The 17,980-nt window shown below is 43.1% G+C and overlaps 1 protein-coding gene across 1 annotated transcript; it reads left to right on the top strand.

The window, feature by feature from the left end:
• The first annotated feature begins 1,191 nt into the window (after positions 1-1,191).
• Positions 1,192-17,243, top strand: SLC26A3 (solute carrier family 26 member 3). Its single transcript, XM_069802331.1, has 20 exons — positions 1,192-1,362; positions 2,179-2,318; positions 2,431-2,541; positions 2,632-2,789; positions 3,558-3,722; positions 4,427-4,579; positions 5,364-5,446; positions 6,767-6,914; positions 7,046-7,159; positions 7,273-7,350; positions 7,776-7,871; positions 8,871-8,977; positions 9,244-9,313; positions 9,399-9,491; positions 10,382-10,477; positions 11,142-11,375; positions 13,039-13,093; positions 13,602-13,747; positions 14,560-14,625; positions 17,238-17,243. Exons 1-20 carry the CDS (start codon positions 1,232-1,234, stop codon positions 17,241-17,243), a joined length of 2,250 nt encoding a protein of 749 aa, XP_069658432.1. The 5' UTR covers positions 1,192-1,231.
• Positions 17,244-17,980: the final 737 nt, after the last annotated feature.

The following is a 17,980-nucleotide window of genomic DNA, read 5'->3' as shown; positions in this document are numbered from 1 at the left end:
ATCTGTCACGAGACCACCAGCAAGCACGTAGACGCTAAGGAGCATTTGACTAAGGGAGAGAAAATGAAGAAAAATGCTCGATTATCAGTATCACAAAAGACTTCTCGCTTCCTACAGTACATCTTCATCTCTGAGTCAAAAGACAATAGAATAGGATAGATTAGTTCCAGTTGGAAGGGCCCTACAATGTTCATCAAGTTCAACTGCAGCTACCAAGAGCAAGTTCCACTGCTCCTGTCTCGGACTAGTATTAAACATTTAATGGTGGCTGCAGCAGAGAGAAATATTTTTAGATATTACATTTATTTAGGTGAATTTAATGTGGGAAGAATGTGAGGCATACAGAGAAACGTAACAGCACGGTAGGCAGCACAGTGATTACATCAATTAATTCCTGCAAAATACCCAGTGGTATTGACTGAAATGAATCTTGAATCTTCTCATGTGTAATGTGGGCTTCAGGGGTCATTTCTGGAGTGACTGAGGACCATTTCTATTCAGCACAGACATGCAAATGTGGGTTGGGACAAGGCAGAAAATAGTATTTAGGCCAGACATTGCAAAAACTGTTTGTGAGCATGAAACAGAGGAGAAGCAGTCCAGACAACCTGTGGAAATAAATCTTACAAATAACTTAACAAGTAGCAGTACCGTGCTTTTTTACTGCTGAGCTTAACCTCCTTGTCATGCAGACCCAAGCTGAAAGATTCAGCCCTGTCTCTGAGTCCAAGAGAGGACGGCTGAGCCCTGCCTTGGGTCTGCCTTTCTCCTCACCTGTCAGTGGGTTTTAGTGAGCTCCCAGCGGTGCCACAAAGAGAAACAGCTTGGGATCCGCTTGTTTGTTCTTCAAAAAATTAGTCTCCCTTGAGGGAGGTAGTTTTTGGTTGTAGATGGCTGACTTGGTGATAAATTAACTCGAAATCCATCTTGTCCACTTTTTGGCTGCATCTTTAGAAATAAATGCTTCATGCGCCAGCAAAACACTGCCTTGCAGTGGGAGGAGGAGGAGGGCAGGAGATCACCTTGGCAAAGTGAGGCAGGTGTCTCAACAATCTTTCTTTTGATCTTCAAAGGTGGTAACGCTCAGTTTGGAGTTCACTCATCTATGCTACGGCTACCCGCCCGACAGTACATAAGGAGCTAACCCTGTTCTTCATTTCAGGTTTTTAAGTGACTAAGGCCAGAGAGAAGCACACACAAGTTGCCGTCCTCGGCTGACATTTCAGGAGAAATGGTTGAACCTGTGGGCAACCACTATATTGTAGCCAGACCTGTGTACTCGGAGAATTTGTTCAATGAAGAGCATGAGAAATTGCACAGATACCATAAAACCTTTTGGGATCATCTGAAACTATATTTCTGGTAAGGAGATTTTTCATTTTTTTAAAAATATGGATCTAAGAAACAGCCCGAACTGCTGCTCTTGGACAGCATGAACTCCATCCTGACAAATTCCACCTCAGATTCCAACAAAGCAAATGAAAACTCATTAACCAAATGCAATGTCAGATTTTTCTAAAGAATTTTAGCTGCTATTACCCTTAAAATTCTTCCTACAGTTGTAGGCCAGACAGCTTCTCTTTTCCTGGGCACTTGGCAGCACAGACTCCAGGAAGACCTTACTGCAGCCTTTCAATACTTAAAGGGGGCTTATAAGAAAGATAGGGACAGATTTTTTTAATAGGGCCTGTAGTGATAGGACAAGGGGCAATGGCTTTAAAGTGAAAGAAGGTAGGTTTAGATTAGATGTAAGGAAGAAGTTCTTCACTGTGAGGGTGGTGAGACACTGGAACAGGTTGCCCAGAGAGGCTGTGGATGCCCCATCCCTGGAAGTGTTCAAGGCCAGGTTGGATGGGGCTTTGAGCAACCTGGTCTAGTGGAAGGTGTCCCTGCCCACGGCAGGGGGATTGGACTAGCAGATGATCTTTAAAGGCACCTTCCAACCCAAACCATTCCATGATTCTATGATTATTTTGGTTGGAAGGGACCTCTGGAGGCTAGAGGGTCCTCCTTGAAGCACAGCTGGCAGAGCAGGTTGATCAGGGCTGTGTCTGGGTGAGATTTTGACCTCTGGCAGCCTGGACCTGAATCCTTCCCCCTTCGTTTTCCCTCCAAAGACAGGCCGCAACTCAGCCGAGCTGTCCACCGGCAGAGCTCTGTCCTCTTGTGTCTTTACAGCTGCTCCCCACAAAGGGTCAAAAAAATTGCTTTGGGTTTGTTTCCCATCGTCTCGTGGCTGCCAGCGTACCGCTTCAGGGAGTGGATCCTGAGTGACATTGTCTCCGGCATCAACACGGGGCTGGTGGCCGTCCTGCAAGGTACCTCCAGGAGCCGTGTGCTCCGACACAGCCTGCTAGGCCAGGTGCCAAGGCACTGCGGGCTTCAGCCTGCAACACGCATGTCACCTTCCCTGCGCCTCTGTCCTCACAGGTCTCGCCTTTGCATTGCTGGTGAATGTGCCACCCGGCTATGGACTCTATGCGGCATTTTTCCCTGTCCTGGTCTATTTTGTCTTTGGCACATCCAGGCATATCTCAGTGGGTAAGTTCAGGCACACCTTCTGCCCTCCTTACTGGTGAAGAAGTACGTGCTGTCCCTTCGGGTCTCTAACGAACACCTTGTACTGCTCAGGACCCTTCCCCGTCCTGAGCCTGATGGTGGGAGGAGCTGTTGTCAGGCTGGTCCCCGATGACAGCGCTGGAAATGGCACTTCCACAAATATCTCAGCAATAAATGAAGAGAGGGTGATGGTGGCTGCATCTGTAACCTTCCTTTCTGGGGTTTTTCAGGTTGGTAAACATATATGTGTGTGCCTGCACACATCTATATGCACGCACATGAATACAGGGATGGTGGACTGGCCTTCCCCTTTGTTTTCCCCTGGTGTAGTCACCAAAGTAATTCTCTTCCCCTTCCCATGCAACTGACCTTGGCTCACAAATTAGGAGACATTCCCCTCCCTCCAGTGGTCAGCCACTGATTCATGCTGTGAAATCCCTCGCCCAGACCTGAGCCCACAGCCCACACGGGTGCACCTCATCTACAGCAAAAAACTATCTGCTGGATAGGAAAAAAGTAGTTGTGAGAGTGATGTGAATGATGCAGATGCAGCAAGGGGAATAAAAACTCTATCTCATAATAGTAAAGTATTTGGATTTGTCTTTAAAAAAACCCCAAACAATAATTTCTCCTTCCTTCCTAACAGAGAATTCCTATAGTTCCTTCCTTCCTAACGTATTAGTATGTTTGTGCTTCATGAAACACTGGTACGATGTAAAAATATGGGTACTGAAAACCCTGAGACTAGGGAGGTTTATTTTAGCTATAAAATAAAATGAATAGTTTTTAACTACTCTAGCAATTACTCTTACTAGTCTTATGCCCCTGTTGCTAAGTCTCAACTTTTATTGCAAGTTTGGTGACAGTATTTTCCTTAATCCCTAGATGTATGGGATTAAGTTAAAATCTTTGTTCCCATTAATATGGTTCTCTTTGTCACAGAGATTGCTTAAAAGCACGAATGAATCACACTGATGTATGGTCATTTTGCATTTCAGTTGCTTCTGGGAATTCTTCAGTTTGGATTCATCGTTATTTATCTATCACAATCATTAATCAGCGGTTTCACGACTGCAGCGGCTATCCATGTTGTGGTATCTCAGCTGAAATTCATGCTTCAACTACCTGTCCCTGGATTTAATAAACCATTTGGCATCATCTATGTAAGTGCTAAGTGTTCGCTATTTGATAATCTATTGAAACCTGTGATGTATATCTGACCATATATCACAAGGCAGTAAGAACAGAACTCAGCATAAAAACAGCCAAGCGGGAGGAAACACAAGAGAAAAATATAAGAAATGTGTTATTAGTATATGACCAATCTTTAAATTTATTACCAAACACCAAGTTACACCTTGTTGGGCTAATTAGATAATATTTTCTATTGTGTGTTGGGATATTTTAATTAAACATTCAACTTTGCCTCAAGCATTTAATTATTAATTTTTACTGGACTGATATTATATATATTTAATTTGGATATGACTCCGTGAGGGCTGTTGGATGAGAATGGAAGAAGAAGGACAGGAAGAAGGAGCAGAGAGAGGCACCTGCTCAGTAATTCCCATTGCTCGCATTTCCGATCGCGCACACTCCCATGTTGCTCCGACCCTCCTGAAAAGGGAAGCCAGGGAGAGAGGGCCGAGGGCCAGTGGAAGGGGTCTTTCATGGCTGCTTTCATCATTTGGATGATGCACATGCACATTCATTGGGGCTTGCAACCCATATCATGCCACAGGGAATAAATCCCAACCATCGTAATCCTTAGAGCAATTCCAATGCAGGCCCTTCTGGAAGGGACAGTGTTACTGTGCTAGGGCACTACTATTTCTAAAGCACCGCATGTTTCTTTCCGATTTTGCAGACTCTGGAGAGCGTTTTCACCCAGATCACAGAAACAAACATTGCTGACCTTGTCACATCCATTGTTGTCTTGCTTATCGTGTTCGTGGTGAAAGAAATGAACGATCGATACAAAGCAAAGTTACCAACTCCCATCCCGATTGAACTCCTTGTGGTAACAGTTACTTTTCTTTGATTTTGCAATTGCTCCATCACTGTAGTGACACAGGAAGCAGTTTTAACTATTTCTTCTCCTGTTCTGCTTTAAAGGATGGTTTATCATTTTACCTATAAGGAAAAATTGACAGTGTTCATGAGCTATTGTGAGATGTTTTACCTCTACTAGATGTTTTACCTCTACTTAGCTGTTCTTAGCTGAATATATCTGTAGTGAGTAAGGTGTTATAAACTATGAATTTTTTCCTGGGACAAAATTGGCTCTGACACCAGCCAGCTGCAGTCCCACAGCTGGGGCACCTCTGCACCACACCTGCAAGGAGCCACTGAAGTCCCGGTCATCCATGGCCAAGCACGAAACAGTTTTGCCATCCAGCAGCAGAGGGTTTTCCCCACCCTGAGTAGCAGTGGGGTGGAGGAAGCCTCGCACTGGCAGCAAGCTCCTGGAGGATGTTGCTATAGATGAAAGTAGTGCTTGTTTTCCCCCAGAGTTATTACAGCATCTTGCTAGAAAACACGTGGTTTACTGGGTGGGATGTTCTCTGTTGTTAGTGAGATAGTCTCATACATACTCTGTGTGATCTATGAATGTAAACCCATACCCGTAAGGTGGTTCAGGAATAACATCTGAACAGCAAAGGGATGTGCAGACTTGGGGCATAATTCTGCTACTAGTGATGAAACTGGAGGGCATGTGGGAGAGGGAAGGTAATGGGTTTTAATGGTTTCTTCACACTCTTGCTTGAATGTGCCTAATGGAGGTGGGGTTTATTATCTTTCAGACAGTCTTAGCAGCATTGATTTCCTATTTCGTTAACTTTGAAGAAAAATTTAATGTAGCTGTTGTCGGAAAACTAGAGGAAGGGTAAGTGATTTACTTAAAATTCACCAGTGGAGCAAAATGTTCTCTCTACCTTTTCAGTGTTAAATCAGTTCAGCTATGTTTCTTATTAAAATAATCTGCTTCATCTTCTTTCAGTAGGTAAATAAACATTTTGCTCTCAACAATATCAGGACACACTTTTAATAGGTAAAAGTTACTCACTAAAGCACATCTCCTACTCCACAAAGAGTACACTCTGACTTGAAATAATTGCATGCTTCATTTTCCAAGACAGTTGTTGAGCAGGAGGTTGGTGTTTGTCCCTTACTGAGCTACTCACTCCTGAACCCCTCCATTTCTCTCAAAGTACACACATGGTTCAGCAGCCACCACCAGCCCTGGGAAGCCACGAGGACACTGCACAGCTCTCCTACCTGGTCCCATGACCCTCCGCCAGCATCTCTGCAGGCACTATTATCCTTCGGAGGCCTCAACGTCTGCTCATATCCATATAGAGAGTATATATCCACATATAGTGTATATATCCATATATAAAGTACATCCAGCTATGCCAGATTTTGGCATAAAGAATTAATAGGCACACATTAAGTTAAAAAGAGGGAGGAAGACATTTACTAGGACAGCAGACTGCAGCCATTTACTCACTGGGGCACGCTCGATTGCCTCTTGTAGCCCCAGGGGCGCTAGTGAATGAAGTTTGCAGAGGAACGGCTATTTCTGCTCAAGAGTCTCCACTCTTCAGACTTCAGTTCACTGGAAAAAAAAAAGAAAGGAAGGGAAAAAAAAAAAAAGAAAAGCCCAGAGAGGAATTCTCCCCAGGATCTGCAAAAGACCCTGATCAAAGAAGCAGGAAATGGTAAAGCTAAAGCATCTAGGAGATAGATATCCTGAAAGACTAGTCAACATTACCTGACTTAGTAAATATTTGTTTAGCTGTCTAAAGTGCTTCAATTAATCACACTGGGATTTTTTTTGTTGTTGTTGTAATTAAGTGAAATCCTTCTGTGTACAAATTGCCTGTGCAAGGGCCTCAGTGCCATGTCAGATCTTACATCCAAGCGTAACTAGAAGGCAGAACTGTGCATGCACCTCAGACAAAAAACACTGTGGCTGGTCCTGGCCAAGTAAATGAGAACCTGCTGAAACACAAGCTGAGCAGATAAACAGAGTCCCTGTCTTGATTAAAGATTCCCCAAACTTTTATAGGGTTCAGACCTGGAATTCTGTGTTGCATCTCTTCAAAGTGCTTGGTATGAGCTGGACCACTGCTTGCTTGCTTGCTTGCTTGACAACTTGTCTCCTTAGGCATATCCTTAATGAGTTGAGTTTTCTGTCTTTCAGATTTCAAGCACCTGTTGCACCTGATGTAGGTGTCCTCCAAAAGTGTATCGGCGACAGCATTTCCATTGCAATCGTTGGGTTTGCAGTAGCCTTCTCTGTGGCTAAAGTGTATTCTATCAAACATGACTACCCAGTAGATGGCAACCAGGTAGGCATGTAACACAGAAATCAATACAGTGTATTTGTCAGTGGGAAATAAGTCATTTTAGGAATGCTTTGCCTTGTAAATAACTGTCATGAACCACCTTTTAAGAACAATCTCTTTTGTTTTTATTTCAGGAACTAATTGCTTTTGGGCTGAGTAATATAGTTGGTGGATCATTCAAAGGATTTGCCTCCAGCACTGCTCTGTCAAGATCCGGTGTGCAGGAGAGCACAGGAGGCAAAACACAGGTATAGAAGACAACAGACCATGATGGCATTTACTGCAAGAAAGCTCTCTTTTTTCCTAGCTGACCATAATGCCTGCAGGCACTTATTCATGGTGGAATTTTTCTCTGACGCAGATTGCTGGTATTATCTCAGCTGTCATCGTCTTGATTGTGATCTTGGCCATTGGGTTTCTCCTGGCACCATTACAGAAGGTATTCACTGGTTTCACCTAGCACTTATTCCTGCTTGTCAAAGACAGGACTTGTCTAGGAGCCACTGGGACTGTTTGTAGGCTTCAGTGAGAGCCAACAGGGTTTTGCAAAGCTTGGTTCTTCTTCCCAGATCATCACAGACAGGACCACTACCTCTGGTCCCTCAAAGTGAATGCAAGTGCCCAAACACCAAACACCACAGCACCAGCTTTTAGGTGCCAAAAATAAGTGGGATTTGCAGCCTCAAGTCAGACGCCTGTGCTGCACCATGGCTAGGGAGGTTCCAGCAGCAGCAAAACACTGAGAGGAGCTCCCTGGCCTTTCAGCTGTGCTTTGGCCCTATTTTTATTATCTTTTAAGTCTTAATGTTCAATATTTGCTTTGCTTGCTTTAAAATTCAGCATGTATTTTGGTCTTTTTAACAGTCAGTCCTTGCATCTTTGGCTCTTGGCAACTTGAAAGGAATGCTCATGCAGTTCAAGGAAGTAGGCATCCTGTGGAGAAAGGACAAGTATGACTGTGTAAGTTGAGTCCCACAAGCATTCAGGAGTGAAGCACTCTGGAAAAGTCATCTATTATGCAAATTGGCTTACAGGTTATCTTTTTTCCTAACCTGCCTTACTTCACTGAATGGAAAGTACAACAGTGGCATGCTTTTTTTACTTGTATACCCTTTGCTCCTGTTTTCCATTTTGTCCCACCTATTTTGAGCCGATTCTCTCTCCTAAATTCATTTTCATCTATTTCATCAAAATTATACAGTTAATTATATAAGGTCAAATACAGAAGGCAGTTACAGAAAATGTCTAAATACCTACTGCATTGGTTATGCATTCAGGGACACTTTCTCACACTCACACAGCATGTTAGATGAAAGTTACACAGCAAAAAACAAGTGACGACCACGGCTTGAAGGGTTTACTCCAAATGGTAAAGCTTGTGGCTGGAGGGCAGGACTGGTTACCTCTAACATCCAGAAAATTTAGGCTCTTACCTTTCTCATTGGCCAGTTCCTTGTGTTCCCAAATGGTTCCAGGCCTCAGGTTTCCCAGCTACCAAACAGTTATTTACCACATGAAAATGCTTTGAGATCTGTGGCTAAAAAATATTCAGTATTATCTAGTTATTAATGCTTATCAGTCACTTACATTCACAGCACCTACATTTGCACATTTACAACTCTCAGCTTTACCAGGATCCCGATTTACTTGTAACCTTGCCTTTCTGCTGGATTTTTATTGAGCATTTAGTGAATCACCTGCAGAAGATCCACACCTATATTATTTTAAGCCTTTATTGTATAGAAATTGTCATCCCTAGAAACGGTCCCTGGTGCTAGTTGGTGAGTCTGGCCCTGTTTTACAAAAAAAAAAAAAAAGCCCTAGGAAATATGAAACCGCTCACCAAAGGCAGACAGACAGCCTGGACCAGATCTGAGATCTGTTGCTGCTCCCACCCTGGGCTCACAACCCAGGTCCTTAACATGCTCGTAACCACTGCCATCCACTTGCTTGTTACAGATTATATGGGTGGTGACTTTCTTAGCTGCCATTTTTCTTGGCCTGGATATTGGTCTAGCAACTGCTGTGGCATTCCAGCTGCTGACCGTGGTGATCCGCTCCCAGATGTAAGTACTTGTTGGATGCGATGATAAGATATCTCAGGGCCTCCTGTTATAAATTAACTCCCCCCCTGGTACAGACAAGGCCAACAACCCTATGCCTTGGTCTGTCCAGCAACCGTGTATGGAAAAATAATTTACGGGGGGAAACCCTTGGATGTGGGGTCCCACTTCAGTCTACCAGCACAGCTGAGGTTGCCTTCTCTGATCCTTCCCTTCCGCCAGGTTTCAGTATGGGGTACAAATAACTGTGTGTGTGTGTTTGTTCACAGTCCAAGCTGCACTGTTTTGGCTAATGTTGGGAGAAGTAACATCTACAGGAACAGGAAGGATTACACTGATGTAAGAAAACTCATGTTTCTTTTATTATCTGCTGCATTTGTGTTTCTACAGCAGACGTTACTAACACTTTTGCTTCATTGTACAGATCTATGAGCCAGAGGGAGTGAAGATTTTCAGATGCTCGTCTCCTATCTTCTTCGCTAATATTGAATTCTTCAGAGAGAAACTCATCACTGCTGTAAGTGTCTGGGGCTGTCGTTCTGAACATATGCATTGCATGACACATTAAGGTGAATACAATTTCCCAATAATTACTATATATGCAGTCAGCCCACAGTTCAAAGATTAATTTTTCATGAATTATTCAAATATTGTTGCCACTACTATAATCCCACATGTACGTACACACCTCTGAGAAAGAGAACAGCCTGACTCATGCTGAACTTACACGATAACAATGTATATACACATTTTAAGTCCTTTAGAAGAAAGCTCACACCACTCTCTTTACAAATACGGGTACTTCTGACGCCTCTCTCCTCCACCCGCTAGATAGATGAAGCAGAAGACTTGCAGGAATTTAGTATTTTCGTAACCCTTATTAGCCTAATTTATCTGCCATCTAATTTTGTTAAAACCAGCTAAGAGATTCAAGAGACATACGCAGCCAACGTGATCAACTTTGGTTTTCTTCTTCAAGGAAACAAAACAATGTGTATACAACCCACACTGCAGTCAAGTGGCACAGAGCAGATACAACCTGTGAGCTCTCTAATCTCAGTCACCTGGGTGGCTGTCTCATAATGAGGATGAATAGGACACACTCTGGGCTAGCCAGCACTGTACCAGCTTGCTGGAGTTACTGGCCTGTGCTACAGCATTGTCACTGCTATAATGCTGTCCATGCTGGTGTCCTAAGGCTAGTAGAGATGGGCCTGCCTGGTTTGTAGTCGTACCCGTAGACATCTTTCCAACCAAGAAAAAGAGCCCTTGCTTGAACTGATAGGCAACATCAAGTCCAAACTATGCTCATCATGACTGTAAAGAAAACCTGCATGAGATACTGTGTCCTTCCCCTGGTGTCACTGGTTGTTTTTTTTTTAATTATTCAAAGTGCTGTTTCTGCAGGTTGGCTTCAACCCACTGAGAGTCCTGAGGAAACGCAATAAAGCTCTGAGGAAGATCAGAAAGATGCTGAAGAAAGGAGAGCTGCAAGTGACACCCGTATGTAAGGCAACTCCATCTGGGAGGGATTAAGCAACCAGCTCCCTGGCTTGACATGGCAAAGAAGTGCCTCACAGTCTCCTGTCCTAATTAGATATACTATTCCCCAAGTTGCAACTTCATGACATAAACACATTTCAAAAATAAGATTTTAAATGGCTCTCACAATTAGAGACCTACAGCTTTACCATGGGCAGAGCTTGTATGTGTCCACTGAAGCTTTGTTTGGCATCAAATGGCAGTATCAGATCCCACAGAGGCAATGTTCATGCTGCATTAATGGTAGGATAAAGCTGGTTTCCTTCCAGCCCAAATCCTGCATGCTTTTTCTTGACTTGTTCCAAAATCACTGAATCAAAGCGCAACTGACAATTGACTTCAGGGAAAAATAAAAAGCCATCGTTAACTGATTGTGATGATTAAATGATTGTTGAGAGGAAAGCCAACATTTCCAGACTCCTCCAGACAAGGAAGAGACAGAGGTTTTTCTAGTGTAAAGTGCAGGTGGGTCCTGCTCCAGCTCACAGGTACATCAGCTTTGCATTGCCACCATTCTTGCCCTTGTGTAAGATGCACTACTACCCTGGCTGGGTCTTAAAAAGAAGTATTAATTATGTATATATTATATATATATGTAATATATTACTTTTCTCTATCAACACAGAAAGGCTTGATTTGCATGACTAACTATACACATGAGTCAGATGAAGAATTAGACAACAACAGGATAGAGGAGCTGGACCAGCCCACCAACATGACAGACTTGCCCATTCAGATCAACTGGGGCGCTGACCTCCCCCCCGGCATCATTGTGCCCCAGGTCAACATCCACAGCATCGTTCTGGATTTCTCATCAGTGTCCTTCCTTGATTTTTCTGCCATGAGAGTCCTCCAAAAGGTAAAAGATAAACAGTGACTATATGAAAGAAAAACATATGCATGCAGTTACACTTGAGGGATATGCTTGAGGGAAGGGATGGCACCTTGACAGGCTTGAGGAGTGGGACAATGTGAACCTCAGGAAGTTCAACAAGGCCCAGTGCAAGGTCCTGCACCTGCACCAGGCCAATCCCCAGTATCAATACAGGCTGGGGTATGAATTGAGAGCAGCCTTGAAGAGATGGACTTTGGGGTACTGGTGGACAAAAAATTGGACATGAGCCGTCAATGTGTGCTTGCAGCCCAGAGAGCCAATCGTACCCTGGGCTGCATCAAAAGAACCACGGCAAGAAGGTCGAGGGAGGTGATTCTGCCCCTCTACTCCACTCTCATGAAACCCCACCTGGAGTACTGCGTTCAGCTCTAGGGCCCCAGCACAAGAAAGACATGGACCTTTTAAAGCTGGTCCAGAGGAGGGCCATGAAAATGATCAGAGGGCTGGAACACCTCTCCTATCACAAAAGGCTTGAGAGATTTGAGGTTGTTCTACCTGGAGAAGAGAAGGCTCTGAGGAGACCTTATTGCAGCCTTTCCATACTCAAAGGCAGCTTATAAGAAAGATGGAGCGAGGATTTTTACCAAGGCCTGTAGTGAAAGGACAAGGCAATGGGTTTAAACTGAAAGAGGGTAGATTTAGATTAGATGTAAGGAAGAAATTCTTTACAATGAGGGTGGTGAGACACTGGAACAGGTTGCACAGAGTTGTTCCACATCCCTGAAAGTGTTCAAGGCTAGGCTGGATGGGGCTTTGAGCAACCTGGTCTAGTGGAAGGTGTCCCTGCCCACGGCAGGGGGTTTGGAACTAGATGATCTTTAAAGGTCCTTTCCAACCCAAACCATTCTGTGATTCTAGCCTGCTTCTTAAATGCATTCATATATGGACTGGAAAGTCAGTGGCAACCTTTGAGTTTATGTGAATTTTAATGTACATTTTCCATAGAAACTGTTTAGGAAATGGATTAAATAATCCATCTAAATTTTCTTGGAATTAGAGTGTTGGCTGTGGCACCCTTTCTTCACCCAGTAAGATTTTGGAAAGCTTTACAGAAATGTACATATGAAATACAGCTTTAAACACTGGGCTGGGAGTCAGAGCATTGGAGTTTCATTTCTGCTCCTGCTCTCACCTCCCCGGATGACGTTGAACAAAGCAATAAGAACAATATTTTCAAACAGCCATAGCTAAAGTTAACTATCTAGAGCCACATAGGGTTTGTAAATGTATTTTCATAGGAACTAAACACCTGCCATGTCAGTGGGACCTGTAGTTCCGCTCAAATTCCCAGTTATAAAAAGCTCCCCAGAAGCTTTTGGGGCCTTAGTTTCACCATGTGTCAAGTAGGTATAATAAAACCATACAGTTTGTGAAAGAATATCTTTTTCACCATGGGCTAAATTTATTTAATACTGCCCATTTTCAAAAGGATCGTTCATCCCTGTCTGCAGCCATGTGAGAGACCATCCTGCCTCTAGGTGCAGCAGAGTTTGAGTTTAGAGCTGCTTACTGTCATAGAGCTGAAATATATTAAAGTGGTTTGTGTATTTGCTGTGGCTAATCACCATAATGGCTGTCATCAGCAAAAATAGCAGTATCTAAATGGTGCATCTTTCCGGCTTAACAGACTTTGAAAGAATTTGTCCGGATCAACATCGACATTTACATCGCAGGGGCACATGGTGAGTACTTCCCTTTCCGTCAGCATCACCATGGATGCCTTGTCCCACTGCCTTCCCCGTCCACCACTGAGCATAGCTGGGGAGGATCACCCCAGTTTTACCTTCCAGGCTTGGATAGCAAACAGATTGATCTGAGCAGAGGTGTCATCCCTCCCATGTTGTCCCCACCGGGCTGGGACCATGCATGACAACTTGTTTTACCTATGGCCGCTGCTGTGCTGTACAGCTCTGGGCTACGAGACCTGCTAACGGGCAGCCTGGCTTAGGCATGAATTAAGAAACGGGGCTCAAATTACATTCTGCCTGCTATTGAGCAGGACAGTACTGATGGGCTTTTATATCCCACCCTCTCCACATCAGTAAAGAGGAACCCATCTGCTCTAATAAATAAAACAGTGCAGTATATCAGAAATTCCTGTGCTTGCTCCATGGACATGCTTAGGATACACTATGTCTTAATTTTCAAAGCCTGCAGGTCACTTTGTGCTTTGATTTTGTTCCCCCACAGAGGGCTTCCTGGACAAACTGGAGAGATGTGCATTTTTTGATGAGGAGATTAAGCCATCCATGTTTTTCCTTACCATTCATGATGCGGTTTTACACATTTTGCTGAAGAAGGACATAGCCAGCTCCCCCAAATTAAAACTTGCTGAGGTAACACTACAGTTTTTATCGTTTGCTACTTTAGTGCCTTTACACTACTCACAAGCACCCAGCAGTGCCCTGCATAGCTAGCTGTGTGCCCTACACTGTCTCTATATCTAGAAAGTTGACGATTAAAACTCAGCTAGTCTTCAATAGGTTTGGAGAGTTGAGTGGTCCCTGGCCCAGGTGCCTGGCAAACCACCAGTGAAAGGAGTGAGTAATTCCCACTGGAGACTGGCCTGGCCATGGACTTCACTCGAAGTCACCTCCTTGGGAAGAGTGTGATAAGGGGATGAAATCCCAGCACCTCCAAGTACCGGCCCATCCATCGTCAGTCCTCTGTCATCACCCATCTGGCACGGGATTGCTGCATATGCTGCAGCGGCTCTTGCAAGGCAGACTTGATGCTGCTTAAATGCAGGCTTCCCAGGCCTGCCTGTCTTCAAAAGGCATGCTGAAGTAATGCAGATAAATTAGTACAGACAAATTTGGTGTTGGCCTATCTGGGAGTGTTCCTAAATCAAGAGCAAGAAAGGACCCGCCTATGTTAAATCCATTTAAAAGTACCAAACCCAGAATGATACTCACTGGGAAACTGTAGAATCCCACTTAGCTGAACTGGCCCAGCTCTTCCACATTGACCTGGAGACCTGGCAGGGGGCATAAAGGGCTGACAAGCGAGAGCTTCCTTCCTTCCAGGTCAACTTCCCAAGCACATTCCAGAGATTTAAAAGCAAGACCTTCTTCAGTTTGAAAAAGGAAAAAAAAGAGAAAAAGCAGCAATCTGTTTCCTAACCCACCACTTCTTCTGTTCATTGCAGGAGAAGGGTAGCAGCAACAACTGTATCATCACCCTCAGCAATGGACTGCGCAGCCGGGAAAGCACGGTAAGGCTCCTGTCTCCAGTAGTGGCACTCCAACCGTAGGGAATGCAGCCCCAAAAGCCTCTCACGGGAACTGCTAGGTCAGATAACAAAAGCGTCTTCATCCCCTGAGCTCTTGTGTCAGCCAAGGGCAGAAAGCATCCAGACAGCTTATTGATGGGATTGGACTTAAGGTAAAGCCTTACAGGAGTAAGAGGCGTGGGGCTCTGCTCACATGCCTTGCCTTGCACACTGAGAGCCTGCAGGGGGAAGGTAGGTGAAGACCATCTCACCAGGCTCTCACCTGGTCTCCTCGCCTGTCCACCACGGTTCCCCCATGAGGAGCTCACCAGTAGCACATCCACGTGGTGGAGATGTCAGCATCAGTCCCATGTATCTAAATGTCACAGGCAGAAGGGGAGTCTGGAGCCAGGGATGGAAAGGGACACACACAGCCTTTCATCATGCAGAGAAGGGCAGTATCCAGCACACAGCAACCCCATAAGGAAAAAAATGTCAGACCACAGTCTTCCCACACAAATGCTTTAGAGGAGCAAATTCTTACATGTCACTCACCAGAGGGCAACTATCCTGGCTGTTCCTTACAGAGGGTGACATTTATTTCCTTTTATTTCCTACAGATTCCAACAGAAACAAAATTTTAGTTTTAATTTTCCAAATATAATATTCTCCAGCAACACAACATAACTTACAGAAGTTGAATGCAGACGCAGCGATGAGCATGAAGACAGAAGGATACATCCATATACCTTAAGAAGAATTTACTACAGATGGTTATGTTCCAGGTTTTGGAATGGCCTTGTTAGTCTTTATGGGTCTTTGTACATATGGGAATGTATTTATGTACATACATGGAGGCAAAAATCACACAATTTTCATATTTCATACCTTGCTGACAGCCTACCCACAGTTGAAGAAGCATGTAATGTCAACCCTATTTGCAAATACTTGTACATATATCTATATTATTCTGACAGTTTGTAGACAAGCTGTACAGTTACTAGAGAATATATAAATATTTCAAATTTTCTAATTTATAACAGACTAATAGTTGGGAATGATATTTTATCTTCAGTTTGTATATAACTTGTATAAAGTTTTCCTTATGGTTTGTAAGATTCCTAGTAGACTTAGTTATTAAACTTGGTTTTGGCTCACTACCATGAGCATAGTGTACATAGTGACTGATGTATCTACTGTAAAACATAAAGATCGTCCAGGGAAGACACAGCATTTTCAGATCCAAATATGATTCATTGATTTAGATTGGGCTGATATATTAAATCATCCTACTTATTTTTTAATGTCGACACCAGCAGCATCGTATTTCTGATGCATTATGCGACTTCCTGCTCCAGGTACTAGGTTATTTCTGCATTTAACTCTGTTGCTGTAATACTAACGTTGCTCTGGGCAGTCTACCCTCGTGCAGATTGCAGCACATATGCCTTGCTCTATTGTGGGATAGTGTGGTGATGCAGATTTACTGGCTTATTCTCGAGACAGGCACCTCTGGAAACCTAGATACTGCTCTTCCACTGAGCACTGTTGCTGCTCAGTTAGAGCAATACCATGTACCACTTTCTAATATTTTACTCACGAATAAGCTAAAAGGCAAATTTCACACCTGCTTTCCTTTTCGAGAGCTGACAGATAATAGTGTCAATTCATCACATATCCTGAGCCTACCTCTCCTCAGCACAGTGCAGATGCTCGGTAACTAAAAGGCATTTTACAGCCAGCGAGAGGGATAGAAAATACACAAGCCATGGAGCCTGGGCTGCTCAAGCCTACTCTCAAGCCTGGTTTTCACTTTGCAGTGCAGAAGAGATTGCCTGTGTGAAAGAGACAAAAAATTCAAAATTATTTAGTTATTCAAGGTCTTGGGCCCAATGGAGAGAGCATTATAAGACACAAACCCGTTTCGTTTTTTTGTTTTGGTTTGGGTTTTTTTGTTTGTTTGTTTTTTCAATTTCAAACTAGGTTTCTATTAAGGAAAAAATATCTCTAAGCACTTCTTTACTGGAAAGAAATGTCACTCACAATTCTCTATTCCTCATCCCTATGTTGAATGTAGACAGCTTTCTTTTCTCACTCTTCTTAAGAAAACACCTGCTCCCTTTTGCTTCCTAAGAAAATACCTGAAAGCTTCCCTGATCCAGAAATGGCAAAGAACAAGTGCAGGAACTCTCATTAGTACTTATGTGATTTTATTAAGTGTAGGAAATAATTCACCATAAATTATCTTGGAGCTGTGTTCAAGCATTAGTTTTCACAAATAAAACTGAAGAAAACTTGTCAACTGACATGTATTTACATCTATTTAAAATTACTTATTTTGGGGTTTTTTAAGCAGTTAAGCTGAAGTTCTTTTGTGAAACATTACTACATGAAAGTGGAAACATTCCTGCCCGCTTGCATACATTGACTCTTTCCATTAACAGAAGCGTATTACAATCAGTCCTACTAGCACTCCAGAATGACTTATATTCTATTATCAAAACGAAAGATAAAAGTTTCAAGATGACTGAGCTAACTTGCAAGTTTCCTGCTGCTATTCCACCCACACTTTTCCGGACATATGTCGGATTTTTTAATCTTTTAATCTCTTGTAGTCATGAACCGAGTCAGAACTGAAAACAATTTAAAAAAAAAAAAAACCACAACAAATTAAAGCCCCATATTTAGAGAACAAGGAGATACAACTCACAGTAGGAAAAGTTTCTAAAGTCGCTCTGTCTTATGACTAAGTCAAGACTAAAAGGAGCTTTAAACTTCATTATTGTCACTCACAATGCCCAAATGCAGCTAGTCCAGTTTACAAACTGGTCAGTATAAATCAAATGAATGTAACATACCTTAACACAGTGAAGAACCTCACAGTTGTGAGGGCACCATTACTACATAAAGATGATTTAACAATTGCTAAGAATTGTTTTTAACACCATGAAATAAAAAGCAGGGGAAATACAACTTGTATAATACTGACATTTCCTTTAGAAATGTAGTCAGGATGAAAATGAATATAAACCTTGCACATTTCTCTGCTGCATTGGACCCTGTAATGCCATATATATATATGAACAGGAAAAGTTCAAACTTATTTCCCAAACATTCAGTATTATGTTGCAACTGCAATCCACTGTGCTTCTCCAGTTTCCCAGGCTTGACAGTACATTCTGATGTGAACCTGTGCATGCTTTTGTCAGCAACACAGCAATGCACGCAGAGAGAAATGCAACAAAATCAGACACAAATTTTACAGAGCAGAAAACATTTTAAGAACAGAGGTGCATTCAGACTCAATCCACAGAGAAAGCGTATCCACAAATGTGCTTTTGAGAACACTTGACTTAAT

This window comes from Haliaeetus albicilla, chromosome 14 (genome assembly GCF_947461875.1).
Source record: "Haliaeetus albicilla chromosome 14, bHalAlb1.1, whole genome shotgun sequence".
NCBI classification, from domain to species: Eukaryota; Metazoa; Chordata; class Aves; order Accipitriformes; family Accipitridae; genus Haliaeetus; species Haliaeetus albicilla.
This window is presented reverse-complemented; position numbering and strand designations above follow the sequence as displayed.

What these genes read in the sequence shown, in the direction of transcription:
- SLC26A3 (XM_069802331.1), top strand. Translation starts at nt 1,232, where the DNA reads ATGGTTGAACCTGTGGGCAACCACTATATTGTAGCCAGACCTGTGTAC. An exon ending in TCCCGATTGAACTCCTTGTG is followed by an intron (nt 4,580 to 5,363) that starts GTAACAGTTACT and finishes ATTATCTTTCAG; the next exon opens with ACAGTCTTAGCAGCATTGAT. An exon ending in GTCGGAAAACTAGAGGAAGG is followed by an intron (nt 5,447 to 6,766) that starts GTAAGTGATTTA and finishes TCTGTCTTTCAG; the next exon opens with ATTTCAAGCACCTGTTGCAC.